A 25,237-nucleotide genomic window follows, 5' to 3' on the forward strand; every position below is an offset into this window, starting at 1 on the left:
ATCTCAAGGGTATTGCTATCTCATCTTAGAGGGCTGGAAGGTCCAGTTCACTCTGATGACATGTACATTGTAATTTTGAATTTCACATTACTATTATAAATATATGTACCTTGATGCACCATTTGCTGTATAGGGGCATTATAAATACCCAATAAATTATTGATTAATATGTTCATGCTGTCATACGTTACATTTTGGTGGCTATTGCATGCATCCCAATCTTTGAGCCTTACTTTTTTATCTCTTTACACTTAGAGAGAAGTCATCCTCATTGGAGCATTCCGCGTTGGCTTGTGTGGGTGACCTGAATTTCGCACCAACCTCCTGAGTGCCATTGTTTCGAAGTTGTCCAAAAATAAATGTTCTTGCCGGTTTTTGCAATTTATTTTCAGTTAATACATATTTCATTGTAAAGAATAAAATGATCAGCGTAAAACTTGATTGCTTCTCTACTACTTTGCTTCTTTGTGTTAACATTGATCAAATCAGCGTAACTTCAAATGGCCTTCAACTATACAGAATGTGGGCCAATAAAGCAAATGGGGGCTTATACATCTATGCTTGCTGAAAGGAGCAACAGAGTGGGATGGAACATCACATACTATCCAGTAGGAACTATTTGGCTGTGCCTTGAAACTTCATCCTGGAGAACTCCTTGGTAGTGCTAAAGAACATATAATTCATAAGCTATACAGTATATATAATTTGCATCCGTTTTATGACATTTTTGACTGGGGTGTATGAGGTGTTGATGATATGTGTGCAGTCTGGTGGGTGTACACCCAGACTGGGTTCTGGCTGCGTTAGGCCTGTAGGACGCTTATATGTGCAGCTAGGCCGGTTTGTAATGGGATATAGCTGCTTTTTATTAGAGTGATGACGTGTTTGTGGGGTAGTGGTCATATGTGAGCAGCTTGGCCGAATTGATTGAGGGGTATAGGTGCACTCTAATTGTGTAATGTGCAGAGTAGAGAGTAAGCATAGTGATATGATATGATGTTCCATCCACACGGCGATTAAGCGCAATGCGCTTTAAAGGCATTCGATGACAAGGGAGGGAAAGAGGGAGAAAGCAAAGACACTCCCACAGGGCATGAACAGCACAAATGTGAAGACTAGCTACTGCACTCGGTCTAGAGACACCTAGACAGTGCAGGTGCTAGGGCACAGACAGGAGGGCATGCCTGGGAACTGTAAACGAGGACTGGAGGGGTTGGGTACACAGGGGCATCGCAGGGGACCGGGGGTGGGGGCAAACCACAACAGCATGCAGGGGACCAGAGGGTACAGAGAGAAATCACAGTACCAGAGGGGCTGGGGGTATACAGCGACATCAAGGGCGACCAGAGGGGGCTGGGGGAACACAGCGACAACATGGGACACGAGAGGGGCATGGGTAGATGGCGATATTTTAGGGGACCAGGCGAGAAGCTGGCAGCATCACACTGAACCGGAGGTTGTTGGAGGGGCAGTGATGAGATGTGAACCAGGGGGTCTGGGCACACAGTGAAACGTTGGGACCTAAGGGGTTGTGGGCACACAGTGATGACAAGGGAAATAAGGGGGGGTACCAGTGACAACTGGCGGATAGTAGGTCAAGAAACTCATATCCGTTAAGACTAGTGATCTGACCAATCAGGGAGGTGGGCGGGCGGGGATCAGGAAGAGGAAGCTGGTGGGGAAGGCAGGGAGAGGGATTCACTGAGGCACGGAGCACAGATTAATACAATTAAATGGCAAAAACAGGCTCGGAGGAACTTTTAGATGCTTTCCACTCGCCTCGCTTTCACGAAGCGATTATTACCCAAAGCAAAGACATTGGGTAATAGTTGTATTATCGCTGTGTTGCAACTAACCAACGATCCACGACTATTCACAGATAAGCATGCCGCTCCGTCCATGTTACCAAAATTGAACAAGGTTTATAATTTGCTTATGTTTCCAATCTATTCAGATCCCTTATGGTATACTAGAGGTTGTGGGGTTGTTTGATGGTTTAGAAACCGATATTCATCTCTGCACCACTGGTGCACCGGAAGTTGATTTGCCACAGTGTGCCTCATATCCCAAACAGAACGGCCCTCCTAATTGGCTAATAGTCACCAAATAGCTATAAACTCAATCGGAGGGTTGGGCTAGCCAACTATGATTCTATGAAGGCCACTTGCCTCCGGAACTAATACAGTTGTGTCCTGCTGTGAGCAGTTAATGATTGTCAGGTAAAGGAGGAGTGCTTCAGTTTAAAGAGTTTCGAGTACAGAAGCAGCCAGGCACATATGATGTGTCCTTGAAGGATGCAAGGATGGCAGTGAGTGTCTCCAATTGTCCAGATAGCTGAAGTTTTTCGAGATGGGATGTGTAGTGTGCAGTCAGTTGTAGCATTGTTTTCAGAATGAGTGTAATTGTTTCAGTGAGGGGAGGCGGGACAGGACTTCTCGTCAATGGTGTGATAATTGCACGAGAGAGAAGCCGCACTTTTCACCTGGTGTGTGATACTTAGCAACACTTTATGCGTCAGGTTCCCATACAGTCCCCAGGCGGTGTTTGAGCACTTTTACTTTACTTTATTGAATTTGTATTGCGCACCTGAGAACCCGGAGGCTTAAGGGCGCAGACAAGACAAACAACATAAATACATATAAGGGTTGATAACAAGATAAGAGCAAAATGGGCAAGACATAACAATCACCATCCACTTAGTAACTGCAGTTCAAGTATTGAGAAAATCAGAGTAAGCATGTTAACAATAATCAGGAAGAGGAAGAACCATAAGAAACTCTCTGAAGATATAAATTCTAAGAATAATGTTACAGTTTGAGGTCCCTTTGGGTAGATATTTGCATCGTCTGAGAAAAGCAGGCAAGGTGCTGGCCCCACAGCCCACCAAAATGCAGTCACAATTGGGTAGCAGACACCAGTCACTCAGCTCTATCCTCCGAATGATCATTAAGTCCTTGAGTCCGACTACTCCTGGGACAGTTCTGTGGCACAACCAAGCGAGAACCTTATTGCGCAGGGCTTCTTTGGGCTCTTTTTCTTTAGTTTTCTGAATGTTCGTTATAATGAAATATCTTTGATCCATTACAAAGTCATGAGTGTTCGAGTCCATTATTTTAGGCATATGTAATTTTTTTTTTTTTTTTTTTACTGGCAGATTTCATAGGGAAGTGCTTTTCAATTTGGCATTCATGACTGTGGGATGTTTAACCTCTTTATGGCCAGCACTCAGCTCATGCAGAAATAAGGAACAGTTTCCTGTAATAAATCTACGCTAGGGATTTTTGCCTTTTCATCGCATGCCAATATTGGCCCGATAGAACTCATGGATTCCTCAATACAGAGGTCAGTTTAAGTGGTTTGATCTGTCATTTCCCTTTGTGAAAGAGTTTGGCTGGCAGTGTTTACCCTTGCTGTCTGTAGCATCAGCACTAGCATGCCCATGTGTCTGGGATGCAGAGTTCAATTTCGGCACCCATAGGTCTGCTACCCAATCGTTTAATGAACCCGACAAAAAGCCACGGTCAAATGGGTCCTTAGAAAGTAGTAGCTCTTTAGCAATGTTGGCCATAAGGTCGGGCCATTTGGAGGAGAGCCGTATGCTTGGATTGATCAAAATTGGGTGTACTCCTCCCTTGTGGGGCAAGATTGAATATACCCCTACCTTGAGGGGCAATGGCAGGTAAGGTTATGGGTATCTCAGGCTTTGGCGATGGTAGATCATTAGAGGTCTACACAGTCACCGTGTCATCCATGGTGCTATGCAGACTTACTATGGGTACATGTACTTTACGATTTTCCTTCAGTGAAAGACTATCCAAGACCCGCGTTGAGTTTGGTGCTTCGAATCCGGAGAACCCACAACCAGCCCTCTGCAAGAATGTTTTATATGTTACCCATATATGCTTCAAGTACTCCCAGGGCGTTAAGTGGGGTAAGACAGTAAGGTGGTGGGGGCTCATTTGGGGGTGTGTCTTGCATGATGGCCATGGTCTAATACCTGATGGGGGTGGCCTACCTACGAACATTTTAAAAATGGTGTGGCCTGCTAACTAAGTGCATATCACAACACAGTGTGCTTGCTTCATTCCTTAAAGTATTAGAAATCAATGCTCAATATCATTAATTATTGGACCCTCACAAAAGGGTAGTTGTTTTATTAGCAGCTTCATTAGCATCCCATTACATAGTTTTGGCAAGACTAACCCTTCAAAGGCACTACTCATCTCCTCTGTCGGGCCGTGAAAGGGAGGCCCAGGCAATTCAGACACTTTCATCTGCCTACAGCACCCAAGCAGCTAGTTTTGTGGCAAATAGCCTCTCCGTCCATCCAGTGCCTTACGAGTGGGAAAGCAGCCGGAGCCAGCCCTGAGCTTTGAAGGGACAAGCATAGAGAAAAGCAACAGGGGGATAGGAGGAGCCTTGAAGGGGCAAGCATAGAGGAGAGCAACAGGGGGACAGCAGGAGCCTGGAAGGGGCAAGCGTAGATAAGAGCAACAGGGGGACAGCGGGAGCCTTAAAGGGGCCAGCGTAGAGGAAAGCAGCAGAGGGACAGCAGGAGCCTTGAAGGGGCAAGCATAGAGGAGAGCAACAGGGGGATAGCAGGAGCACCCGTGGAGCCTCATAAGGATCCCGACAAGTGCAACCCCGACGAGTGCAACAGGTGAGGCACCTCTATTAATGCAAACACACAGAGGAAGAGACCGTAGGACATAGCAAGGGAGGGAGTAGGCTCCGGACCACAGAGCAGTCAGCTATACAAAAAGGACTACCTCACAACCTCCACCACACCAACCATCCAGGAGAAGATTGAGGCCAGGAAGGGCCAAGGCACCGCACTCTGGAGGCCCTGGCGAAATCCGATCAAGGGCCCGCAAGAGTGACGCCAGACACCACGGTTCCCCAGAGCAGGATAAAGGAGCTAAGGTGGAGCTTCTGGGGGCAGGGGGTTGGGGGCAGGCATGCCTAACCAGACAAACTGTGGCAACCACAGGAGATGAAGCCTCTAATATCAAGAGGGGCAAAGCGGACACCTCAGGCAGGGGGGTCGCTGGGAGACATTTCCCCCTAAAAGCGGGGGATGTAAAGGACTAGGGGCCCTGCAGACCTGGTCCAGGAGAGACAACCCGCCAGGTATAGCCCCATGACCTCCACGAGGAGAGAATCCCCAAGTAGCTGCAGAAAATAGGTCCCACAAAAGGAGGCCCGGTTGAGAAGGGGGGGGACCCACCAGCACCTCATCACCACAAGACCGGGCCTCAAAGACATTGCATAAAGGGGTTTCCACCCTCCTCCCCCCATGAGGCTAGAGGGGTCCGAGAGGCCCAGAACCAGAATAAAATCACCAGGGAGGCTAAACTTTAAGGCAAAATGAAAGCTCGGGGGAGGGCAACCGCCACAATAGATAACACCAAAAGGGGTGGGGGGGGCCTTGGAATTAAAAATGGGCCCAGACAAGCCTGCAGGTTGTACAGCCGGGGAAAGGAAAAGACTCCATTTTTTTAAAAAAACATTTTTTATTGTGTTTGGTTAAAATTTACCTTTGCAAAACAATCATCACATTAACAGTAAGGAACAAGTTACTTACCTGTAACTGTTGTTCTCCAGCATGGGTCTGGCATGGATTCACATGCTCATGAATATTCCCCGTCGTCAGGCTGGGAATCCTCGGTAAAGAAAAAACCAGTATCAGTTTTGTTTCTCATCTGTCTTTCGTAGTAATAACCAATCACTGGTCTCTGCGTCATACTGACCACAGCCAATGACTGCCCTCTACCTAAGCACCGCCTCTGGCAGCCATCTTCAGATTTGGAAGCACGTGAAGTGGCAGTATGACCAAGTGAAGAGCCGCAGAGGGGTAGGCGGGAGGGTTCGCATGTGAATCCATGCCAGACCCATGCTGGAGAACAACAGTTACAGGTAAGTAACTTGTTCCTTCTCCAGCATGGGGTCTGGCATGGATTCACATGCTCATGAATAAAGAATACATAGCAGTACACACATGCACAACCACGGGAGGTGGCAAAGGCTCAACATTAAGCAGTACATCAAACTCAACATTAAGCATCTTACCTCCTCACCAGGCGCACCTCAGGCGAACAGGTTGCGCAGCACTGCTTGGCCGACCCTGGACTACTCCCTGGAATCCCGATCGACGCAGTAGAATTTCGTGAAGGTGTGCGTCGACCTCCACGTAGCAGCCCTGCATATGTCCAGCAGGGGCACAACAGAAAGGAACGCCGTGGTAGCTGCGATCGCTCTGGTGGAATGGGCTCTCGGACGGCCAGGCAGCGGTCGGTTTGCCAACCGATGACAGTACATGATACAGCCGGAGAGCCATCTGGAAATGGAAGCCTTCGAGAGAGCCTTCCCCCGATTGACAGGTCCAAAGTTCACAAAGAGTTGTGACGTCTTCCGAAAACACTTTGTGCGGTCCACGTAGAACTTCAGCGCTCTAGCCACATCCAGCGAGTGCAAAGTCCTCTCAGCCGGCGACGAAGGCGACGGGAAGAACACAGGCAACACCAAGGGTTCGTTGAGATGGAAGTCCGACGGTACCTTGGGCATGAAGGAGGGGTGCGTCCTGAGCACTACCCTCGTGTCGTGAAAAGTCAAGTACGGGGCCTTCCATGAAAGGGCCTGGATCTCTCCCACCCGTCGTGCGGAGGTGATGGCCACAAGAAACGCTGTTTTCCACGACAGAAACTTCAACGGGGCCGAGTGCAGAGGCTCGAACGGAGGTCCCATGAGCTTGGTCAGCACCACGTTGAGCTCCCACGCCGGGGCCGGAGCCTTCACCGGCGGGAACGATCTGAACAGTCCCTTCATGAACTCTTTCACCAGATGATGAGACCACAAGGACGTCCGGCCCGTGGTTCTGGTGTATCGGGAGATCGCAGCAAGATGAATCTTGATGGACGCGTGTGCCAGTCCAGCTTTGGCCAGCGTCAGCAGGTACGGCAGTACCTGGGGAGCCGTAATCCGTAGAGGGTTAATCTTCTGTGCGTGGCACCAGACAGAGAACCTCTTCCATTTGTGTCCGTAGCATTTAAGAGTCGAGGACGCCCTGGCCTTTGCAAGAACCTCTCTGCAGTCGGCCGGTATGTCGTATCCTCCAAACTCTAGCGCTGCAGGAGCCAGGCCTGCAAGTTCAGCGATTTCGGGTCGTGGTGGAGGATGGCGCCTCCTTCCCTGGAGAGTAGATCTGCGTCCACCGGCAGCTTGATTGGCGGGGACGCTGACAAGTCCAGAAGGTCCGGGAACCATATCTGCCTCGGCCACGCAGGTGCGACGAGGATCATCCTGCACCGTGACCTCTTGAGCTGGTTGACGAGCCGGATTAGCAGTGGCAAAGGAGGGAACGCGTAGAGGAACAGGCCCTCCCAGGGGAACGAGAAAGCATCGCCCATGCTCCTCGCCTGGGGAAACCTGCTGGCGAACCTCCGGCACTTGGAGTTCGTCGCCGTCGCGAACAGGTCGATCTGGGGTGTGCCCCACCGTCGGAAGAGGCGATCCACTAGATCCTGCTGTAGTTCCCACTCGTGGCACGAGCGCAGCTCCCTGCTGAGTGAGTCGGCAATGGTGTTTTTTATCCCTGCCAGATGAAACGGCACCAGAAACATCCTTTGGGCGACGGCCCAATGCCACAGGTCCTGCGCCTCCCTGGACAGCGCTGGGGACCTGGTTCCGCCCTGTTTCCTGATGTAAAACATGGTGGTGGTGTTGTCGGTGAAGATCCTCACCACCTTGCCCTTGAGGGACGGAAGGAAGGACCTGAGGGCCCAGAACACTGCACGGAGCTCCAGGACGTTGATATGGAGGGACTTCTCCGTCGGGCGCCAAAGGCCTCTCGCGTGCAGATTTTCGGTGTGCGCTCCCCACCCTTCCAGGGAGGCATCCGTGGTCACTGTCTCCTGGTGGTCTGGGGTCTGGAAGTCCATGCCCGCCGTCAGATGCGCGCGGTTGCCCCACCACCGGACCGCTCGGCGGAAACTCTCGTCGAGTGTGATCCTCTCCTCGAAGCTGCCCGTCGTTTGGATCCAGCGCGCGTCCAGGAACTCCTGCACGGGCGCATCCGGAGCCTGCACATGGGAATGAGGTAGATGCAGGAAGACATCATTCCGAGGAGGGACTTGATGGACCTCACCTTGGCCGCGTCGGAAACCAACATCCGCTGTACCTTGCCCAGGATGGACCTGGTCCTTTCCTCCGACGGGGAGGCCAGAAGGGACACTGTGTCGAGCTTCGCTCCCAGAAACAGTGTGTTTTGCGCGGGTACCAGGTGGGACTTGGCGTAGTTCACGGAGAATCCCAGGTCCGTGAGAAGTTGGACGGTCCTTGCCGTGTGCTCCACAGCGAGCTCCTTCGTCTTGGCTCGGATGAGCCAGTCGTCCAGGTAGGGGTAGACGTGGATCCCCTCGCGGTGCAGCTGCGCCGCCACCGGTGCAAGGCACTTGGTGAATACCCTGGGTGCCGACCGTAGTCCGAAGGGGAGGGCTTTGAACTGGTAGTGACGCCCTTGGACCACAAACCTGAGGAATTTTCGGTGCCCCTTTAGGATGGGAATATGGAAGTAGGCATCCTCCAAGTCCAACGACGACAGGAAGTCTCCTTCCTCCAGCTGACCCAGGACGTGCTGGAGTGTGACCATCCGGAACTTCTGCGCCTTGATGAACTTGTTCAGACGTCGCAGGTCTAGGATGGGGCGCCATCCTCCTGTCTTCTTCTTCATGAGGAAGTATCTCGAGTAAACTCCGGAGCCCCGAAGCCTCTTTGGGACGAGTTCGATGGCGCCCTTCCTGAGCATCGCCTTTACCTCCAGGAGAAGCTGAGGGACGTGAAGCTCTTTCCTGGCCACGGGGGGGACGCGCGGGCACCTTCTTTGAAACTCGAGCGCGTGGCCCCGGGCTAAGGCGTCCAGCACCCAACGGTCGGTGGAGATGGACTCCCACACGCTGACGAAGCTCGCCAGCCGGCCTCCCACTGGGGTGCTTCGGTGGGGGCCCGACCCCACGGCCGGTTCAATCCTGTTTCGACGAGGCTTTGCCGCCTTGACGACGACGGCGGGGTCCGCCAGACTTGCCTCGTCCTCTGTAGGCCTCCTGAGGCGACGAGCGGGCCGCTTGACGGTAGGTGGAGAAACCGCCGCCGGAACCTTTGGAGGCGCCCTTGCCTCCGCTGCTCCGAAAGGGCGTCCGTCGTTCCTGCAGAACCTCAAGGGCCCGGGCCGTCTCAGTGTCCGCTTTAATGGCCTGAAGGGAATCGTCCACTGTTTTCCCAAACAGGTTGTTCCCATCGAACGGCATGTCCAGGACTCTGGTCTGTACGTCTTGACGGAAGTCCGTAGCCTTGAGCCATCCACGCCGCATAAGGCACACGCCGTTGCCCAACTGGCGAAACCCAGTGTCGGCGATGTCCGTCGCAATAGTGATGGCGTGGTCCGACGCCACCTCACCTTCCTGTAGGATCTCTAGGGCATCCGCCCTCTTGTCGTCCGGTAGGAAGTCCAGCAGGGGAGCCAGTTTGTACCATAGCTCCCTGTCGTAGCGGGCCACGATAGCCAAGGCGTTGGCCGCTTTAATCGTCGTCGCTGCAGACGAGATGACCCTGCGTCCCATAGCGTCCAATTTCTTTCCCTCGCCGTCCGGTGGGGAAGTCGATGTGGAGGCCGCACCCCCCCCCCCGCTTTCTTCCTGGCCGCCGCGGAGACGACGGAGTCCGGGGTAGGCTGCGCCCGGAGGCACAGGGGGGCCGCGTCCGGGACCCGGTACTTCTTCTCGTACCGGTCTCTTCTAGCTGGCGTCGTGGAAGGGTTCTTGAGGAGGGCGAGGCCCTCATCCCAAATGTCATCCAGTAGAGGCACTGCGAGGACAGTCTTCCTCTTGGCCTCGCGCCGTTGATAAAGGAATCCTTCCTTTTTCTTCTCCTCAGGGCAGAGTTGGAAAAGCTCGGATGCCCTGGCGATCATGGAGTGGAACGATCCAATCTCGTCGGGCGGAGAAGCCCTGGTGGGAGGTGACGACGGTAGATCCTCGTCGTATACCTCGTCGTCCGTACCCGTCGCTGCCGTGTCAGTCCCCGTATCATGCCCTCGGGTGGACGGGGAGGAGGGCTGGACGGGGCGCGACGGCTGAAAAGGAGGTGGAGGGTGAATCCTTCTTTTCTTGGGCGGGGGAACACCAGAAGGTCCCGGATCCCCCGACGGGAGAGGTTCCTCCGTCGGCAACGGTAGTCTCGTCCTTATCTCTGAACATAAGGACTGTATAGCCAACAAAATGGCCGCCGAGTTGTCTTGCGGCGCTGGCAGAGGGGAATCCGACGGGCGATCAGGGGCCCCGTCGGCACCCTCGACGATGTCGCCGTCGCCTGCGTCGGGATCCATCCCGACGGGCCGGTCTTCTTCCACGCCATGGCCGTGGCTCAAGACCTCAATCAGCTCCTCCTCCGAGGTTGAGGCCGAATCTACGACAACGCCCTGCCCCCCCTTTTTCTTCCCCGCCGGGGATTTCACGGGGGTCCTATCGATGGGCACAAAAGAGGACTCCCTCCGAGGTGGCAGGGAGACTCTGAGCCCCGAGGTCGCCACCACTGGTGTAGCCTCCACAGGCTGAGCCAGGGCCGCCGCGACAGTATCGATAGAGGGCTTGGCCGGATGGATTAAGGCCTTCACCACCTTAGGTGCGCTCACCGCCTTATCCTTGAGGGGGGGACACTGCCTCGCTCCCCCTCCGATGGGGCCTTCGAGCTCGACCGGGGCCTCTCCAGGAGCTTCGCCGGGTGTTCACCCTTCCTCTTACCCGACCCAGAGCGTTGGCTCGTGGCTGAAGGTGCCGGGGAGGGTGCGCCCTGCCTGGCGCCCGTGGAGCCCAACCGTTCGGCACTCCCGGTGCCAGCGGACTCGCGGTGCTTGGACTTGTGTTGGACCCCCGTCGCCGGGGCGTCCTCAAAGGTCTTAGAAGACCGCTCGGATTTCTTCCTCTTCTTCTCGCCTGACGGGCTCTTCCCTTCCAGCCAGTTGGCGAGACGTTGATGGCGGTCCTTCATGGTCCGCTCCGACATGTTGCCGCAAAACGCACAGTCCTTCTCCACGTGCGTCTTGTCCTCATGTAAGCAGTAGAGACAAAAGGAGTGTTCGTCCTCCTTAAAGACGTTCTGCAGCTGGCATCCAGGGCAGATCCTGAACAGCTTTCCGGGCGTCGAGCTTCCCTTCTCCTGGGCCATGTCCGGGCCTGAGAAACTTCTGGAGTCCTCCAAAAGCGTAGCTCGACGAAATCTTCACCCTTGAGGGGCGCAGACGAATCCGACACGGGTCCCCGTTGATCGGATGGATAGTCGGTGGAGCTTGAGGCTCTTTTGACCGAAAAAAACGAAGTTTTTGTGAAAAAACGTGAAAAAATAGCACTAACGCTCGAGAGCAATAGCACGAGGATCCCAACACATGAACGTGCGGTAAAAATCTGAAGATGGCTGCCAGAGGCGGTGCTTAGGTAGAGGGCAGTCATTGGCTGTGGTCAGTATGACGCAGAGACCAGTGATTGGTTATTACTACGAAAGACAGATCAGAAACGAAACTGATACTGGTTTTTTCTTTACCGAGGATTCCCAGCCTGACGACGGGGAATATTCATGAGCATGTGAATCCATGCCAGACCCCATGCTGTAGAAAATGTGTAAACTTCTAAGCAAAAACAGCCTTAATACTCTAAAAGAACAAAAGAAAAAATGAAAGGACTCAATACCCGCGATTCCACCGCGGATTCGCCACCAGAATTTGCTTAGGCTGGCGAAATGATGCAACATGGGGTTAAAAATGCTGAGGCACAGCTCCAGTTGCTCGGGAAGGACGGCGCCAAGCCACCATAGGGTTATATTGGCACAATTCCTCACAGGCGGCTTTGCAGGGCAGCAGAAAATTGCATTTTATGTGCCGTCAGAATTTGCTTAGGCTGCCGTCTGATTTTGCAATCTCACCATAAATGATGTAACATAGGGTACAAAATTGCCACCATAGGGTTAATGCTGCACTGCCCTGTACAACACAGGTTTCAAATTGATAACACAAATTGCTAACATAGGGTTAATGCTGACTGCTCCATACAACATATGGTTGGCTACAAAAACACTGTCAAAAAATGCCATTGCAAGCATTTTCTGACGGGTTAATGCTATGCTGCACTGCCCTGCACAAAATAGCGTTAAAATAGATAATATGCCCTGTGGAAACATAGGGTTACTGTAGCACTGCCCCTGCCCCGTAGAACAGAACGCATTTTCTGACGGGTTAATGCTATGCTGCACTGCCCTGCACAACATAGGGTTAAAATAAATAATATGCCCTGCGGAAACATAAGGTTAATAGGGTTAATGTACAGCTGCCCCTGCCCCTTGCCCCTTGCCCCTGCCCCGTAGACCAGAAAGCATTTTCTGACAGCAGAAAGCATTTTCTGACGGGTTAATGAACTGCCCTGCACAACATAGGGTTAAAATAAATAATATGCCCTGTGGAAACATAGGGTTAATAGGGTTAATGTACAGCTGCCCCTGCCCCTTGCCCCACTGCCCCGTAGACCAGAAAGCATTTTCTGACGGGTTAATGCACTGCCCTGCACAACATAGGGTTAAAATAAATAATATGCCCTGTGGAAACATAGGGTTAATGTACAGCTGCCCCTGCCCCTTGCCCCGCTGCACCTGCCCCGCAGACCAGAAAGCATTTTCTGACGGGTAAGCAAAATCCGACGTTACAATACCGTCGGATTTTGCTTTGCCATTGAAATTCACGCATGCGCAGTAGCAGCCCAAGCATTTTTCGACGATGAGCAGAATTCGACGTTACACCGGCCAATTAGTTGTGCATTCCATGGGCCTTTGGGCGCAGCTCACACCTTTTGCAGCTGTCACCACATCCGAAAATGGCGGCACCACAACCGACAGGGCTTTCAGAGGCAGTGGGTACCTGTATTGGGATCTGAGGGGGCTATTAGGCCGCTGGGATGTCCATCCGCAGCAGCAGCCCAGGCGTATGGTCGTATTGCGTATCCCCCACAGCGGTGGCAGTCAAGGCGGTGCTCCTACGTGTCTTCCTTTGATTGTAGCGGTTCCCCTTCTGTGTGTCGTGGGGACCGCCACTCTGATCCCTCAGCGAGAGCCGCGCCGCCCGCTGCAGCGCAGCGGTCTTCAGTAAAGGGAGCAGGGTCCACCCTTTCCGCAATCAATCGGGGGGTCTGCAGCTGGGGGGGAAATAGCGCGGATCACCCACAAGGTGGAACCCACTCTGCTCTGTCGACCTCTCGTCGGCTCACCGCACCTGGCTGCGGTCTGCTCCTCCCCCTTGTCGGCCCACAACGCTACGTTCTTTCCTTCAGCAGGGTGCCTCGCACTACGGATCGCGCAGGCGCCCATGCTCTCTGCCGGAAACCTTTTGTGCCCGAATTTCTCTGCCGCCACAAAACGTAGGAGGTTCAAAACACGACAATCTCTGTTCCAAGCCTTCCGACGCAAGCAATTCTTGTTTTCGTGATGAAAGGTAGCACCTGTCTGGATGTTTATTCGTTCAGTATGTAGCCCGGCCTAGAGCTTCACAATCAGGCAACCATTTCTTAGCTGCGCAACAGCGCCCCCCTACCGATGCAGTTTTACCTGTGCCGCCAAAAGCCTCCTCAGAGCAACACAACACCTCCCAGAAACAGCCAGCCCAGTCATCAAACACACACACCAGTCAAACCCTATGCTAATTGCCCTTGCACCTGTGTACAGAACTCCTAGCACAAGGAGGCTAGCCAGACATTCCTGCCCCATCAAAGCATGCAGTTCGGTGGATTAACAGGACTACTGCAATACTAGTCAAATCAGAGGCGCTCCACCTCCACTCCACCATGAGCTCCTGTTCACCGGTCCCATTATTCAGACCTTCAACTCTCGATTGGGCAAGCCTCTTTTAGCCCGCACTTTGGTTTTCAGGCTTACACTCACAGCTGCCGCAGCTCACAACAGCTGTTCTGACCAGAGGCCAAACTACGAGGCAGCCCACATTGAGTAACTGCGAGTGGAGTGAGCCACCATGTAGATTGATAGACCACTATTTTTGCTGCCCAAAGCTCTAAAAACACACTCTTGGCGTTCAGGTGCGACCACCCCCTGCAACCGACTTGCAGAGTGTGAATCCACCCTCTTCCTCATATGCGTTGCTTCAACAGCAGGCCTGCGACTCCACAAGTAGCTTTGCTGCTAAATGTGAGCCCAAATTATTCTGCCACCCGATGCTCTTGGATGTCCCATATCCTGCCAAATCGATATTGTGCTCTTGTAATAATCAAGAGCAAGTTAATTACATGATAACTGCTGTAGGTGACCGAAGTGTCCGCTCTGCAACATGCGCTGGCAGGCAGCGCCCAGCAATGCAGGCAGTTATGGAAAGAACATGCTCAGGAATAGGGCACCAGTGTTAAGTTAGTTCAACAGTCAGATATGTAAAAGGTGACATACCACAAGGTAGGTCTCTGAGGCCACTTTAGTGGCTTTCCACAAGTTTAAATAACGGTGTGCACACTAAACCAGACAGACAATCCAAAGAATCTATTAGCCACATTCATATACTCACCATTTAAAATGTACTGCACAAACAGGTAAACAACAGCCAAACATATCCACAACCTTCATAGGCAGATCCAGACCGCTCGATGATTTGTGAAGACAAACACCTAAATCTGCTGACCCTGTAAATGGTGAAAAATAATCAAATACGTTACAATTGTATCTGAAGTTAGAATAAAACATATGCAGTTTACAGAAAGGAATGGTTAATCCACGGGTCTATTATGCGAACCTGGCGGAGATGAAGCAATTCATGGGGACAATATTACAGAAGGAGGCACACTGATAAAACAGTTGTTGGTTTACAGTAACAGAAATCTTAGAGTAGAGCTTAATGGGCAGACATCATCCATAATAGCATTAAACTAGCAGTCATCTTCAAGGTGCAGACAAGTATGTGAACTTGGAAGTTGAAAACACATGTGAAGGAATTAGTTACTGACCTGTAAATCTAGCTCTTTGAAAAACCTCAGCCTCAGGAGAACCTAAACCAGCGCGCCCCTCGGGACCATGGCTGATCTGAACCTCTCCCAAACCCACCGCCCACCTTTGCCCGCGGCAAGGGAGCCCAGGGTGCCAAGCCTCACATCAACAACTAAAATTCACCACCCTAAATGTCAGGGGCCTAAACTCCCCTCTGAAAAGGAAATCCATTCTACAGAGGGTACAGGACGAGGGAGCCTAAGTAGCTTTTCTACAAGATACTCACCTGAGGCCGGCAGACTTCTCCCGCCTCTGCAGTAGGTTTTTCCCCCTACAACTACTGGCCTTCAATGGCACTAAGAAGGGAGGCACCTCTATCCTCTTTGCAAAAGAACTGAAACTGCAAATCCTAGACACACTACGATGCCAGGAAGGCCGCTTCATCGCAATCAAATGCATTATTTTTGACCAACTCTACACCCTTATCTCAGCTTACGCTCCTAATGAGCACCAGGAAGGGTTTTACCAAGACCTAGAGGAAGCCCTCCTCTCAGTCACTGAGGGGAAAGTCATCATTAGGGGAGAATTTTATGGAGCCCCGGACCCACTCAAAGACAGATTGCACCCCCCCCTCATCCAGACCTGAAATTGGCAAAAGGCTTGCTTCAGCTCTTCCGGACTGTTAGGCAGAAACCTGTGCAGTTCCCTTGGGGACCACTGCAAAAGATTTAGGACTACAGGTGTTGGCAGTAAACCACTTGGAAGCAGTCTGTACCACCCAGATTTACCTGGTAGCTGTGGCTGAGCAGTCAGACTTCCCTCAAGAAGAGTTAGGCAGTGTGTAAAGTATACACAATAGGCACTCAGAAACAATAGTACAAGCAAACACTGACCAGAGCTTTGGTATCAAGGTATATAATTATTTATTTTAAAACACACTTATTGAAACACTCCAGCACTAATATTGTAAATCACTCTAAACACAGTTACTATTATTATATATACATCCCTTATTCCTTATCAGACAATTCTTAGTTAACACCACTTATTTCCAGACAGAGGTGAGCGCTTAACTATAGATGGTACTCCAATAAGTTAATGAAAAAGGGAGGGGAAAAAGGCAGAATGTAGGAAAATACACCACACTAATACTTAGGAACTCTTAAGCAAGGCAGGCAAGTCAAAACATACTTGTGAGCCAAAGTCCATAGGCCGGGCCCACTCTTGGAGAGAGCAGGGCAAAATGCACCCAAGATCACACAATGACAACAGGCTTAAAAAGTCTTGCAGGGGGTTCAGAGAGGTTTTAGTTAGGCTCAGAAAAGTTTAGCCAGGGTGTCCCAGGCTAACCCAGGTTCGAAAGCCGGGGGCTAAATCTACCCCGTACAGTCGGTTGCAAGGGAAGCCAGGCGGAACACGGTACCTTAAGTGGAAAGGATCCTCCAGCGGGGGCAGTTGTTCCTGGCAGCAGGTGCAAGTCACAGCGTCGTCCAGAGGAAGAGAAGATCTCGACGTGGAGGAAAGATGAAGGTCGTTGCACTGCCAGGGAAGAAACCAGCCGCAGAGTTTTCCAGTTAAAGGTACTACCCTTTGATTCGCGGTAGTAGTAAAACGTGGTATCCCGGTTGTCTTGGTGCTTGGCACAGGCAAGGCAGCCACGAGTTGTTCGAGGAAGCAAAAAAGGAAGCAGACTGGTTATCCCCACCAGTCAAAGGAAGAAGACTCTCCGGACTGGAGATCTCCTCTGTCGTTGGGAAAAGTGGTGAGACGGTTCAGCAGGGCTCCACCGGTGGTGTCGTCGTAGCAGGTCGGCTCAACTTCTCCCTCGTCGGATTCTTAGGTCCTGTGGCGACTTCTGAAGTTCCAGTCCCCAAAGCCCTGCTTTTATGCAGAAAACCCCCATTCACTCAGCCTAGCTGTCACTCAAACATGCTCCACTTGGGCCAATCAGGATGGAGTGCGACTTGAGTTGCCTAGGCAACTCAGTCCAGGGTGTCCTATCCCCCTCCCACACCCCCTGTGGTACCCAGACAGAGTGGCACCACTTTTGGAGGCTTCTGTGGAGAAGCCCGCCAAAAAGTGTAACAAAGGGCTCGACTTGGGTTGGAGTCACGGCAGAGAACACAAATGCCATTTTAGAACCGAGTCTTGGCAAAAAAAACAACCGGAGAATTAATATTAATTAAATAAGCCGGCGGTATGTTCAAGGCTATAGGAATTAAATAATTAAAGTTGGTAGCCTCGAACAAATGGGAAAATCCCATAGGAATATATTCGCGGTCGAATATAAAAAGTAGTATCCACTGCCACCAGCCAAAACTCGATCAGGGGGGACGGAGACGTGCCCCCTCGACTAACAGACCCCGGGGCAGTCGAATTGCCCCGGCCAGTATGTCCACAATATGATGGTTTGTACTGGTTCTGTTCAGAATTTGAGACTAGTAAAGTCAATGGTGACTTTACATGCCCTGGGAGACAGTAGTCAGTCCCAGGGTATGGAGTCTATGCTGGGGGTTCACTATGACACCCCTGTGTTACTGCACTGAGGGTGCTGTGTAACACACATCACAAAAAAAACACATGAAGCCATATGGAGTAAAAGACCCCATAGCCCATTAAACACATCTAGAGTCAAAGAAACACACTCAAATCATGCCCAAGAATGAGGGTAAAAGTCTCACTCTTGGCAGGAGAAAAAAATAAACCCCAAAAATACAGCAAAGCTGCTGGAGGACTCACTAGGTTAGGAAATTCAGCCTAAACAGAGAATCCTCCCTAACACGGACCCTGTATGTCGTTCACACCTGGAGGGTATTATCCCCAGAGGAAGAAAACTACACGTTCTATTCATACCTACATCGTACCTTCTCTCGAATTGACCTGGTGCTAGCCTCCCCTCAGATCCTGGCCTTCACAGACAATGTCATTATCGGCTCTCGGATCCTCTCCGACCACGCCCCAGTCTCATTGATCTTGCGAGCATGTGACCCGGACTCTCCCCCCCCGCCAATGGACCCTATATGACCCTATTTTAAACGATATGGCGGTGAGGCACTCCCTAGCCAGGACAATAAAAAAATTCTTTATGGAAAACCGTAATGAAGATACCTCCCCAGCTAACACCTGGGATGCCATGAAGGCGGTGCTCAGAGGGGAACTGATTGCCCAAGGCGCTGCCTTTCATAAGCGTAAACAGGCGGCCCGTGCTGTCCTGGAAGCCGATGTCTGGGAAGAGGAAACCACCCACAGGCAGAAGGGTTGGTCCCCGAAATCCCATACGACTCTACAGGTAGCAAGAAAGAAGCTGGAGGCACATTACGCCGAAGCTATGGCACATCTACTAACCAAGACTAAACAACGGTACTATTTCCACAATAACAAAGCAAATAAGCTGCTGGTGAATAAACTGGGCAAATCGAAGAGAAGAAACACTATCCTGGGCCTCCAAGACTCAGAGGGCACAATACAATTTGCGGAACGCGAGAAGCTGCGCCTGGCAGTGGCCCACCAAGTGGAGATAATGACTGCAGTCCCAAGGGACCAAAGCGAACAACAGTCCTATATACGGGAAGCAGCTCTCCCACTTCTAACTCCCCCGGCGAAGGAAGGACTTGAAGCGCCCATCACCAGCGAGGAAGTTGAGGAGGCCAAAAAGACCCTGAAATCTAGAGCCCCGGGCCCAGATGAGTTTTCCACCCGATTCTATAAACTCTTCCGCCCCAATTGGTGGCGCCCCTAACCCGGCTCTTCAACTCCTTTGCAGCCACCGTTAGTATCACCCCCACCATGCAGGAGTCCATCACAATCCTTATCCACAAGCCTTGAAAAGACCCTAAGGACAACAATAGACCAAGCTTGTAAAACCTGGCTGGATGCCAGCATGTACTCTAAGATCCTGGCCAATCATCTGGCGCCCATCCTTCCTAGTATTTCCTAGTATTATAAACCCAGACCAGACTGGTTTCATAACCCACAGGTCAACGAGAGACAACATCCGCATAGCCCTAAACCTGATAGAAGTTGCCAACCAGGATGCACAATTTGCCCTGCTGGCCCTGGACGCAACCAAAGCCTTGACAAGGTGGATTGGACTTTCCTACACCTCGTCCTTGAGGCTTTCAGCTTTGGCCCGACATTCCAGAAGATGATCCTAGCTAATTATCAATCTCTCAATGCCCGGCTGATAGTCAACGGCCTCCTATCGGATCCGATCCCTCTTACATGTGGAACAAGACAAAGATGCCCCCTGTCCCTGCTACTCTTTGCCTTGGAGCCCTTTGCCCAACACATCAACCGTAACCCCCAGATCAAAGGCCCCCTGGTAGGTCCATCCCAATATAAGATTGCTCTCTACGCCGACGATGTGTTGTTGACCATCACTGATATTGAGGTTTCCATGAAGGCAGCCTTGGCCGAAATCCAAGGATTTGGAAGAGTATCAGGCTCCGCCATCAATTTCAGGAAATCGGTGGCTCTGGGAGAGGGACTGAACCCAGGCGAAAGGGAAGCCTTAGAAAAACAAAGCCCACTCCAGTGGAGTATCAAATCTATCCCTTACCTGGGGGTCCAGATCCCGGCCCACCCAGCAAAAGTTTATCAGACAAACTTTCCCCTTCTCTATGAAGAGCTGGAAAAGGAAGGACCTCAACCGCTGGCTATCGCAACAGATCTCCCTCTTGGGCCGTATTACGGCCTGCAAAATGAACCTCTTCCCTTTGTTCTTATAAGCCTGCTCCTCCGTACCCACCTCAATCCTGCTGCCCCCCTTACAACACTTGCGAAGGAAAATGATACATTTTATTTGGAGGGGCAAGAAATCGTGCATCCCCTGGAGGACTATGATGGGCAGCGCAAAACCGGGAGGACTGGGGGTTCCTGACCTCCGGAATACCAAATTGCAGCACAGCTGGCCCACATCCAGGCATGGGGAATCGCCTCAGAGCGCCCGAAATGGGTGGAGATCGAACAGTCCGGTCTGGCTCTCCCCCTCCGCTTTCTCCCATTCATTCCCACTGCACTGCGCCGAACTTGGCCAAACATGTTGGCCTCCACTAAACACTCGCTGAGGGCCTGGGCCTGCACACACAAAGGCATACCGGGGGATCTGAGCGCCTTCTCTCAAATCTTTCTTAACCCAACCTTCTCCCCTGGCCTTTGCCCAACGAACATCCAGAACTGTGGCGGGAGGCCTTGAGTCGCTGGGGCAGCTCTATGAGGGGGGCGCCTCGCGAACCTTTGAACAATGCAAAAGAACCTTCCAGCTGGCGGATACAGACAGGTTCACTTATGTCCAACTGCGACACTGGTGCTTCCACCCTCGGACGCGAACTGCAGCGACACGAGACCCTGCCCCACTGGAGCTCACCGTGAATGACCTGCCATCCCGAGGGAAGATCTCGGCCCTCTACAAACTCCTGCAGGAGGACCCCTTCCTCACCAAGCCCTCCTATATGTCTCAATGGGAGGTGGACCTGGGTCATGCAATAGACGACCATACCTGGATGGACATCTGGTCAAGAACATGCAAGGCCTCCCCCTTCATCACCAACTGGGAATGCGCCCACAAACTGCTCCTACGCTGGTACTACCCCCCCTCGCTCCGCCTTCACCACTTACAGCAGACTTTGGACCCGCGCTGTTGGCGCCTTTGTGGCCTCTCAGGATCCTACTTCCATTTGTGGTTGACGTGCCCCAAGGTAAGAGAATTCTGGTCTCAGTGCCTTGCCACAATAAGAGACATCACTCAAGTGACAATTCCACTAGCCCCCGAACATGTCCTCTTGGTGATCCCGGTCCTAGGTGCCTACTCAAGAACAGGAAGGAAGGCAGCCCTGATAAATCAACTTTTGCTGGCGGCCACAATTACAGTGGTGTGCACCTGGAAATCCGTGGCAGGCTGTCTGATGACCCTCTGGTGGGTAAAACTTTGGGACATCTTGATAGCCAAAAAGGTCACGGCGGCCAAAGCGGGCTTCCTTCATCGCTTCATGAACATTTGGGCGCCGCAGATGGACTATGACCAGAACTATCCGGCCCTAACCTATAAGCCACGCCTCATCGCGAATGCCTTGTACTCAACCAGCGAACATCTATCGCCTGGCCCGACCCATTGAGTCGGGGAGATAAGACTCATCTGGGGATGTCGGGGGGAGGGATAAAGGACATGTCAATTTATACGTATCACGAGGGGCAGTAAGTAAGTAAATGTTAATGTATTGTTCTCCTGTGTGCTGATAGTTAAATAAACAAAAAGGAACAAGTTACTTACCTGTAACTGTTGTTCTCCAGCATGGGTCTGGCATGGATTTACATGCTCATGAATATTCCCTGTCGTCAGGCCGGGAATCCTCGGTATAGAAAAAAATCAGTATCAGTTTTGTTTCTGATCTGTCTTTCTTAGTAGTAACCAATCACTGGTCTCTGGGTCATACTGCCCCCAGCCAATGACTGCCCTCTCCCTAAGCCCCGCCTCCGGCAGCCATCCTCAGATTTGGTAGCACGTAAAGTGGCAGTATGACCAAGTGAAGAGCCGGAGAAGGGGAGGCGGGAGGGTTCGCATGTGAATCCATGCCAGACCCATGCTGGAGAACAACAGTTACAGGTAAGTAACTTGTTCCTTCTCCAGCATGGGGTCTGGCATGGATTCACATGCTCATGAATATAAGAATACATAGCAGTATACACATGCACAACCACGGGAGGTGGCAACAGGCTCAACTTTAAGCATTACAAAAAACTCAACATTAAGCATCTCTTACCTCCTCACCAGGCTCACCTTAAGCAGACAGGTTGCGCAGCACTGCTTGGCCGACCCTGGACTCCTCCCTGGAGTCCCGATCGACGCAGTAGTATCTCGTGAAGGTGTGTGTCGACCTCCACGTCGCAGCCCTGCAGATGTCGAGCAGGGGCACACCAGATAGGAATGCCGTGGTAGCAGCGATCGCTCTGGTTGAGTGGGCTCTCGGACGGCCGGGCAGCGGTCGGTTTGCCAACCGGTGACAGTGCATGATGCAGCCGGAGAGCCATCTGGAAATGGAAGCCTTCGAGAGAGCCTTCCCTTGATTCACAGGTCCAAAGTTTACAAACAGCTGTGATGTCTTCCGAAAACTCTTTGTGCGGTCCACGTAGAACGTCAGCGCTCTAGCTACGTCCAGCGAGTGCAGTCTCCTCTCAGCCGGCGACGGGAAGAAAACTGGCAACACCAAGGGTTTGTTGAGGTGGAAGTCCGACGGCACCTTGGGCATGAAGGAAAGGTGCGTCCTCAGCACCACCCTCGTGTCGTGAAAAGTCAAGTATGGTGGCTTGCAAGATAGGGCCTGGATCTCTCCCACTCGTCGTGCGAGGTGATGGCCACGAGAAATTCTGTCTTCCACGACAGAAACTTCAACGGTGCCGAATGCATAGGCTCAAATGGGGCCCCCATGAGCCTGGTCAGCACCACGTTGAGCTCCCACGCCGGGGCAGGGTCCTTCACCGGCGGGAATGATCGGAACAATCCTTTCATAAATTCCTTCACCAGCCAATGAGACCACAAGCACGCCCATCCCGTAGTTCTGGTGTATCGTGAGATGGTGGTGTTAAGACGGATTTCTGAACTCTGTCCTGGAGGGGCAGAGGTTCAGAAGGCCAGCCTAGTTTCTTGGAACAGGGTAACCTCTGGACAAGCCAGACCAATCAGGGTAGCGATCGCGGCGGTCAAGACTAGGTCTCAAGAGGGGTGAGGGTGACTGAAAGCCCGCAATGAGCACACAAAGCAAGGACACTTACAAATTACTCCAAGCAGGTGTTATATTAAAAATATATACACATTTATTACAAGGCCTATGTAACATTGACCACAGCGAGAAATCACAATAAAACTCAAGTAAACCAACACATACCAAACCAATACAATATATATACAAATACAAACGAGTCTAACGAGTTAGATGCACGAAATGTGTAGACCACCTAGATGGGGAGGAAAACAGGCAGTGCGAATAATAATTAGACCCAGTCCGCCTTCAGAGGCACCTAACTAAAAGGATGTCCAAGCCCTACGAAGAGTGGAGCCTTGTGCTCAAAAGTACCTGCATACGCTGGTGCCAACGGGCAAAAAGGGGAGTCTCTTCGAGGGAATCAGGCAGTTTAATTCGGTGAACAAATGAAGATGAACAGAGCTCTGCGACTCAAGCGCAGCCTCCACTGTGGGCAGAAGCAGAGCGCGAGTACGGAAAGGCGTGCTGTTAGACACAGCGGGGAAAAGCTATGGGCTCCTGCAGGAGGGCGACCAGTTCCTAGCGATGCTACTCACCGGTCCCCGATGCAAGCAGACCCAGGCTTCTCCGCGTCAGTTTCAGTGCTGGCAGGTTCAGAAGATACGAGCAGGGGACGTCTCGGCGTCGTGTAGATTCCGCAGCAGCAGAAGTTGAGTTGAGGATGTCCCAAATGCAGTGAACCCGCACAGTTTGTTAACACAGCAGGGCAACGCTGCGGCCGAGTGTATTTCAGCCAAATGTACACTACTCACTTCAGACCTGGGAATGCCAAGTGTATGAATCGTGTGAGAGTGACAAGGACTCGTAATACAACACAACCTGACGGCTGTTACAGAGCAATACTCCTGGGTAGGCTGGTCAGTCTGCTGGATGGCCCAGAGACACTTCCGAAGGCTTACGTGCAGGAGATGGTGAAGATGCCGAGAATAGTTGTTCCCACTATTCCAAGGGTCGAAGTACCAGTACAGGCCTTCTCGTTCAAGCCGAGGTAGAAAGGGTTTCACAAAGCGACAGCAGTGCAGAGGAGCATACCTTCCGCGGGTCACCAGCGATTCCTCGGTTCAGCCTCGTGGTTGCAGCATACTTGGCTCCTGTATTCCTTTGTTCGTGAGAACTCAGGAGTTCGACATGGTAGTGGCGTTTCCAGCCCCCTCTTATCCACGGTTCCCTTCGTGCCAAAACGGAGGGGACCCAATGGGAGATCCGCTCATAAAACACTCACACCATATGTGGACCTATCACGGACCACGGGGGTCCCAGGCATTCACACCACCCTAGACTCTCTGGCGCCCAGGATGTGTATTGGGACCAGACATCCCAGCCCCCATCATGGAGGCACACACAAGGCCTGTAGAAGCCCGTGAAAGTATCTGTGTTTCACGGGAAAGTACATGCCCAAATAAGGAAGGCCCCTGGTCGGCTCGACCTGGGGGAGGTGAAGGGGGTAAGACGGTCAGCGGACAGGACAAAGAGCCTCGTGGTCTGGCCATTTTGGGAGCCAGGCCACCATTTTGGGCTTAGCGCGAGAAACACGCTTAAAACGCCAAAAGGAGCTCAATAACACAAGAAACGATCGCTGCCACCAATCCCGTCTGTGATTCACTTGCACCGTTCATTTACAATCCAAAGAGAGTATCTAGGGCCTGTAGAAGCCTAGAGACCCAAGAGAGCAGTAACTTAGCTTACAGTGCCCTCTTGTGCCATTTTGCGCGAAAGCTGCAACATGATAAAGAAACTACGGAAAACAACGTTTCCCGGTACTGACTGTTTTAAGGGCATGTCAGTTTCCCCGTAAGAATGCAGCGAAAGCCCAGAGGAGTGCGGCAGAAGGCTGGACTTCTCTGGCAAAGTCTAGATCATGGTGAAAACAACAGCAAAAAGTTTAGGGGATGCCACATGGAAGGAAAATTACCCAGTAGTAATAAATCTTTCCTAACAGGCGGCCAGATGTATCTTGATGGAAGCGTGAGCTAGTCCAGCCTTGGCCAATGACAGTAGGTACGGCAATACTTGAGGGGCCGTAATCCACAGAGGGTTAATCTTCTGTGTACAGCACCAGACAGAGAACCTCTTCCATTTATGTCCGTAGCACTTGAGAGTTGAGAACGCCCTGGCCTTTGCAAGAACCTCTCTGCAGTCGGTTGGGATGTCGTACCCTCCAAACTCTAGTGCTGCAGGAGCCAAGCCTGCAAGTTCAGCGACTCTGGGTTGTGGTGAAGAATGGCGCCTCCTTCTCTGGAGAGAAGATCTGCGTCCGTCGGCAGCTTAACTGGTGTGGACGCTGACAATTCCAGAAGGTCTGGGAACCAGATCTGTCTCGGCCACGCCGGTGCGACGAGGATCATCCTGCACCGGGACCTCTTGAGCTGGTTGATGAGCCGGAGCAGCAACGGCAGCGGAGGGAACGCATAAATAAATGGGCCGTCCTAGGGGAACGAGAAAGCATCGCCCATGCTCCTTGGCTGGGG

General features: G+C 51.9%; 1 protein-coding gene and 2 long non-coding RNA genes across 4 annotated transcripts in view; 1 reads left to right on the forward strand and 2 right to left on the reverse strand.

The window, feature by feature from the left end:
• The window catches only part of LOC138567650 (uncharacterized), a 43,256-nt gene extending 42,820 nt beyond the window's left edge, over positions 1–436 (forward strand). The window contains exon 2 of the long non-coding RNA XR_011302268.1: positions 256–436. This is a non-coding gene — a long non-coding RNA (uncharacterized lncRNA). The remainder of the gene's footprint in view (positions 1–255) is intronic.
• Positions 1–13,609, reverse strand: part of LOC138567651 (uncharacterized) — a 44,989-nt gene extending 31,380 nt beyond the window's left edge. The window contains exon 1 of the long non-coding RNA XR_011302269.1: positions 12,953–13,609. This is a non-coding gene — a long non-coding RNA (uncharacterized lncRNA). The remainder of the gene's footprint in view (positions 1–12,952) is intronic.
• ALG1 (ALG1 chitobiosyldiphosphodolichol beta-mannosyltransferase) overlaps positions 1–25,237 on the reverse strand; it is a 2,244,281-nt gene that overhangs the window by 203,315 nt on the left and 2,015,729 nt on the right. For both annotated transcript variants that reach the window (XM_069646120.1, XM_069646119.1), the window contains one exon: positions 14,597–14,711. In XM_069646120.1, the coding sequence (XP_069502221.1) occupies positions 14,597–14,711 (115 nt within the window). The remainder of the gene's footprint in view (positions 1–14,596; positions 14,712–25,237) is intronic.

This window comes from Ambystoma mexicanum, chromosome 2p, assembly GCF_040938575.1.
Source record: "Ambystoma mexicanum isolate Mex_15411 chromosome 2p, UKY_AmexF1_1, whole genome shotgun sequence".
NCBI classification, from domain to species: Eukaryota; Metazoa; Chordata; class Amphibia; order Caudata; family Ambystomatidae; genus Ambystoma; species Ambystoma mexicanum.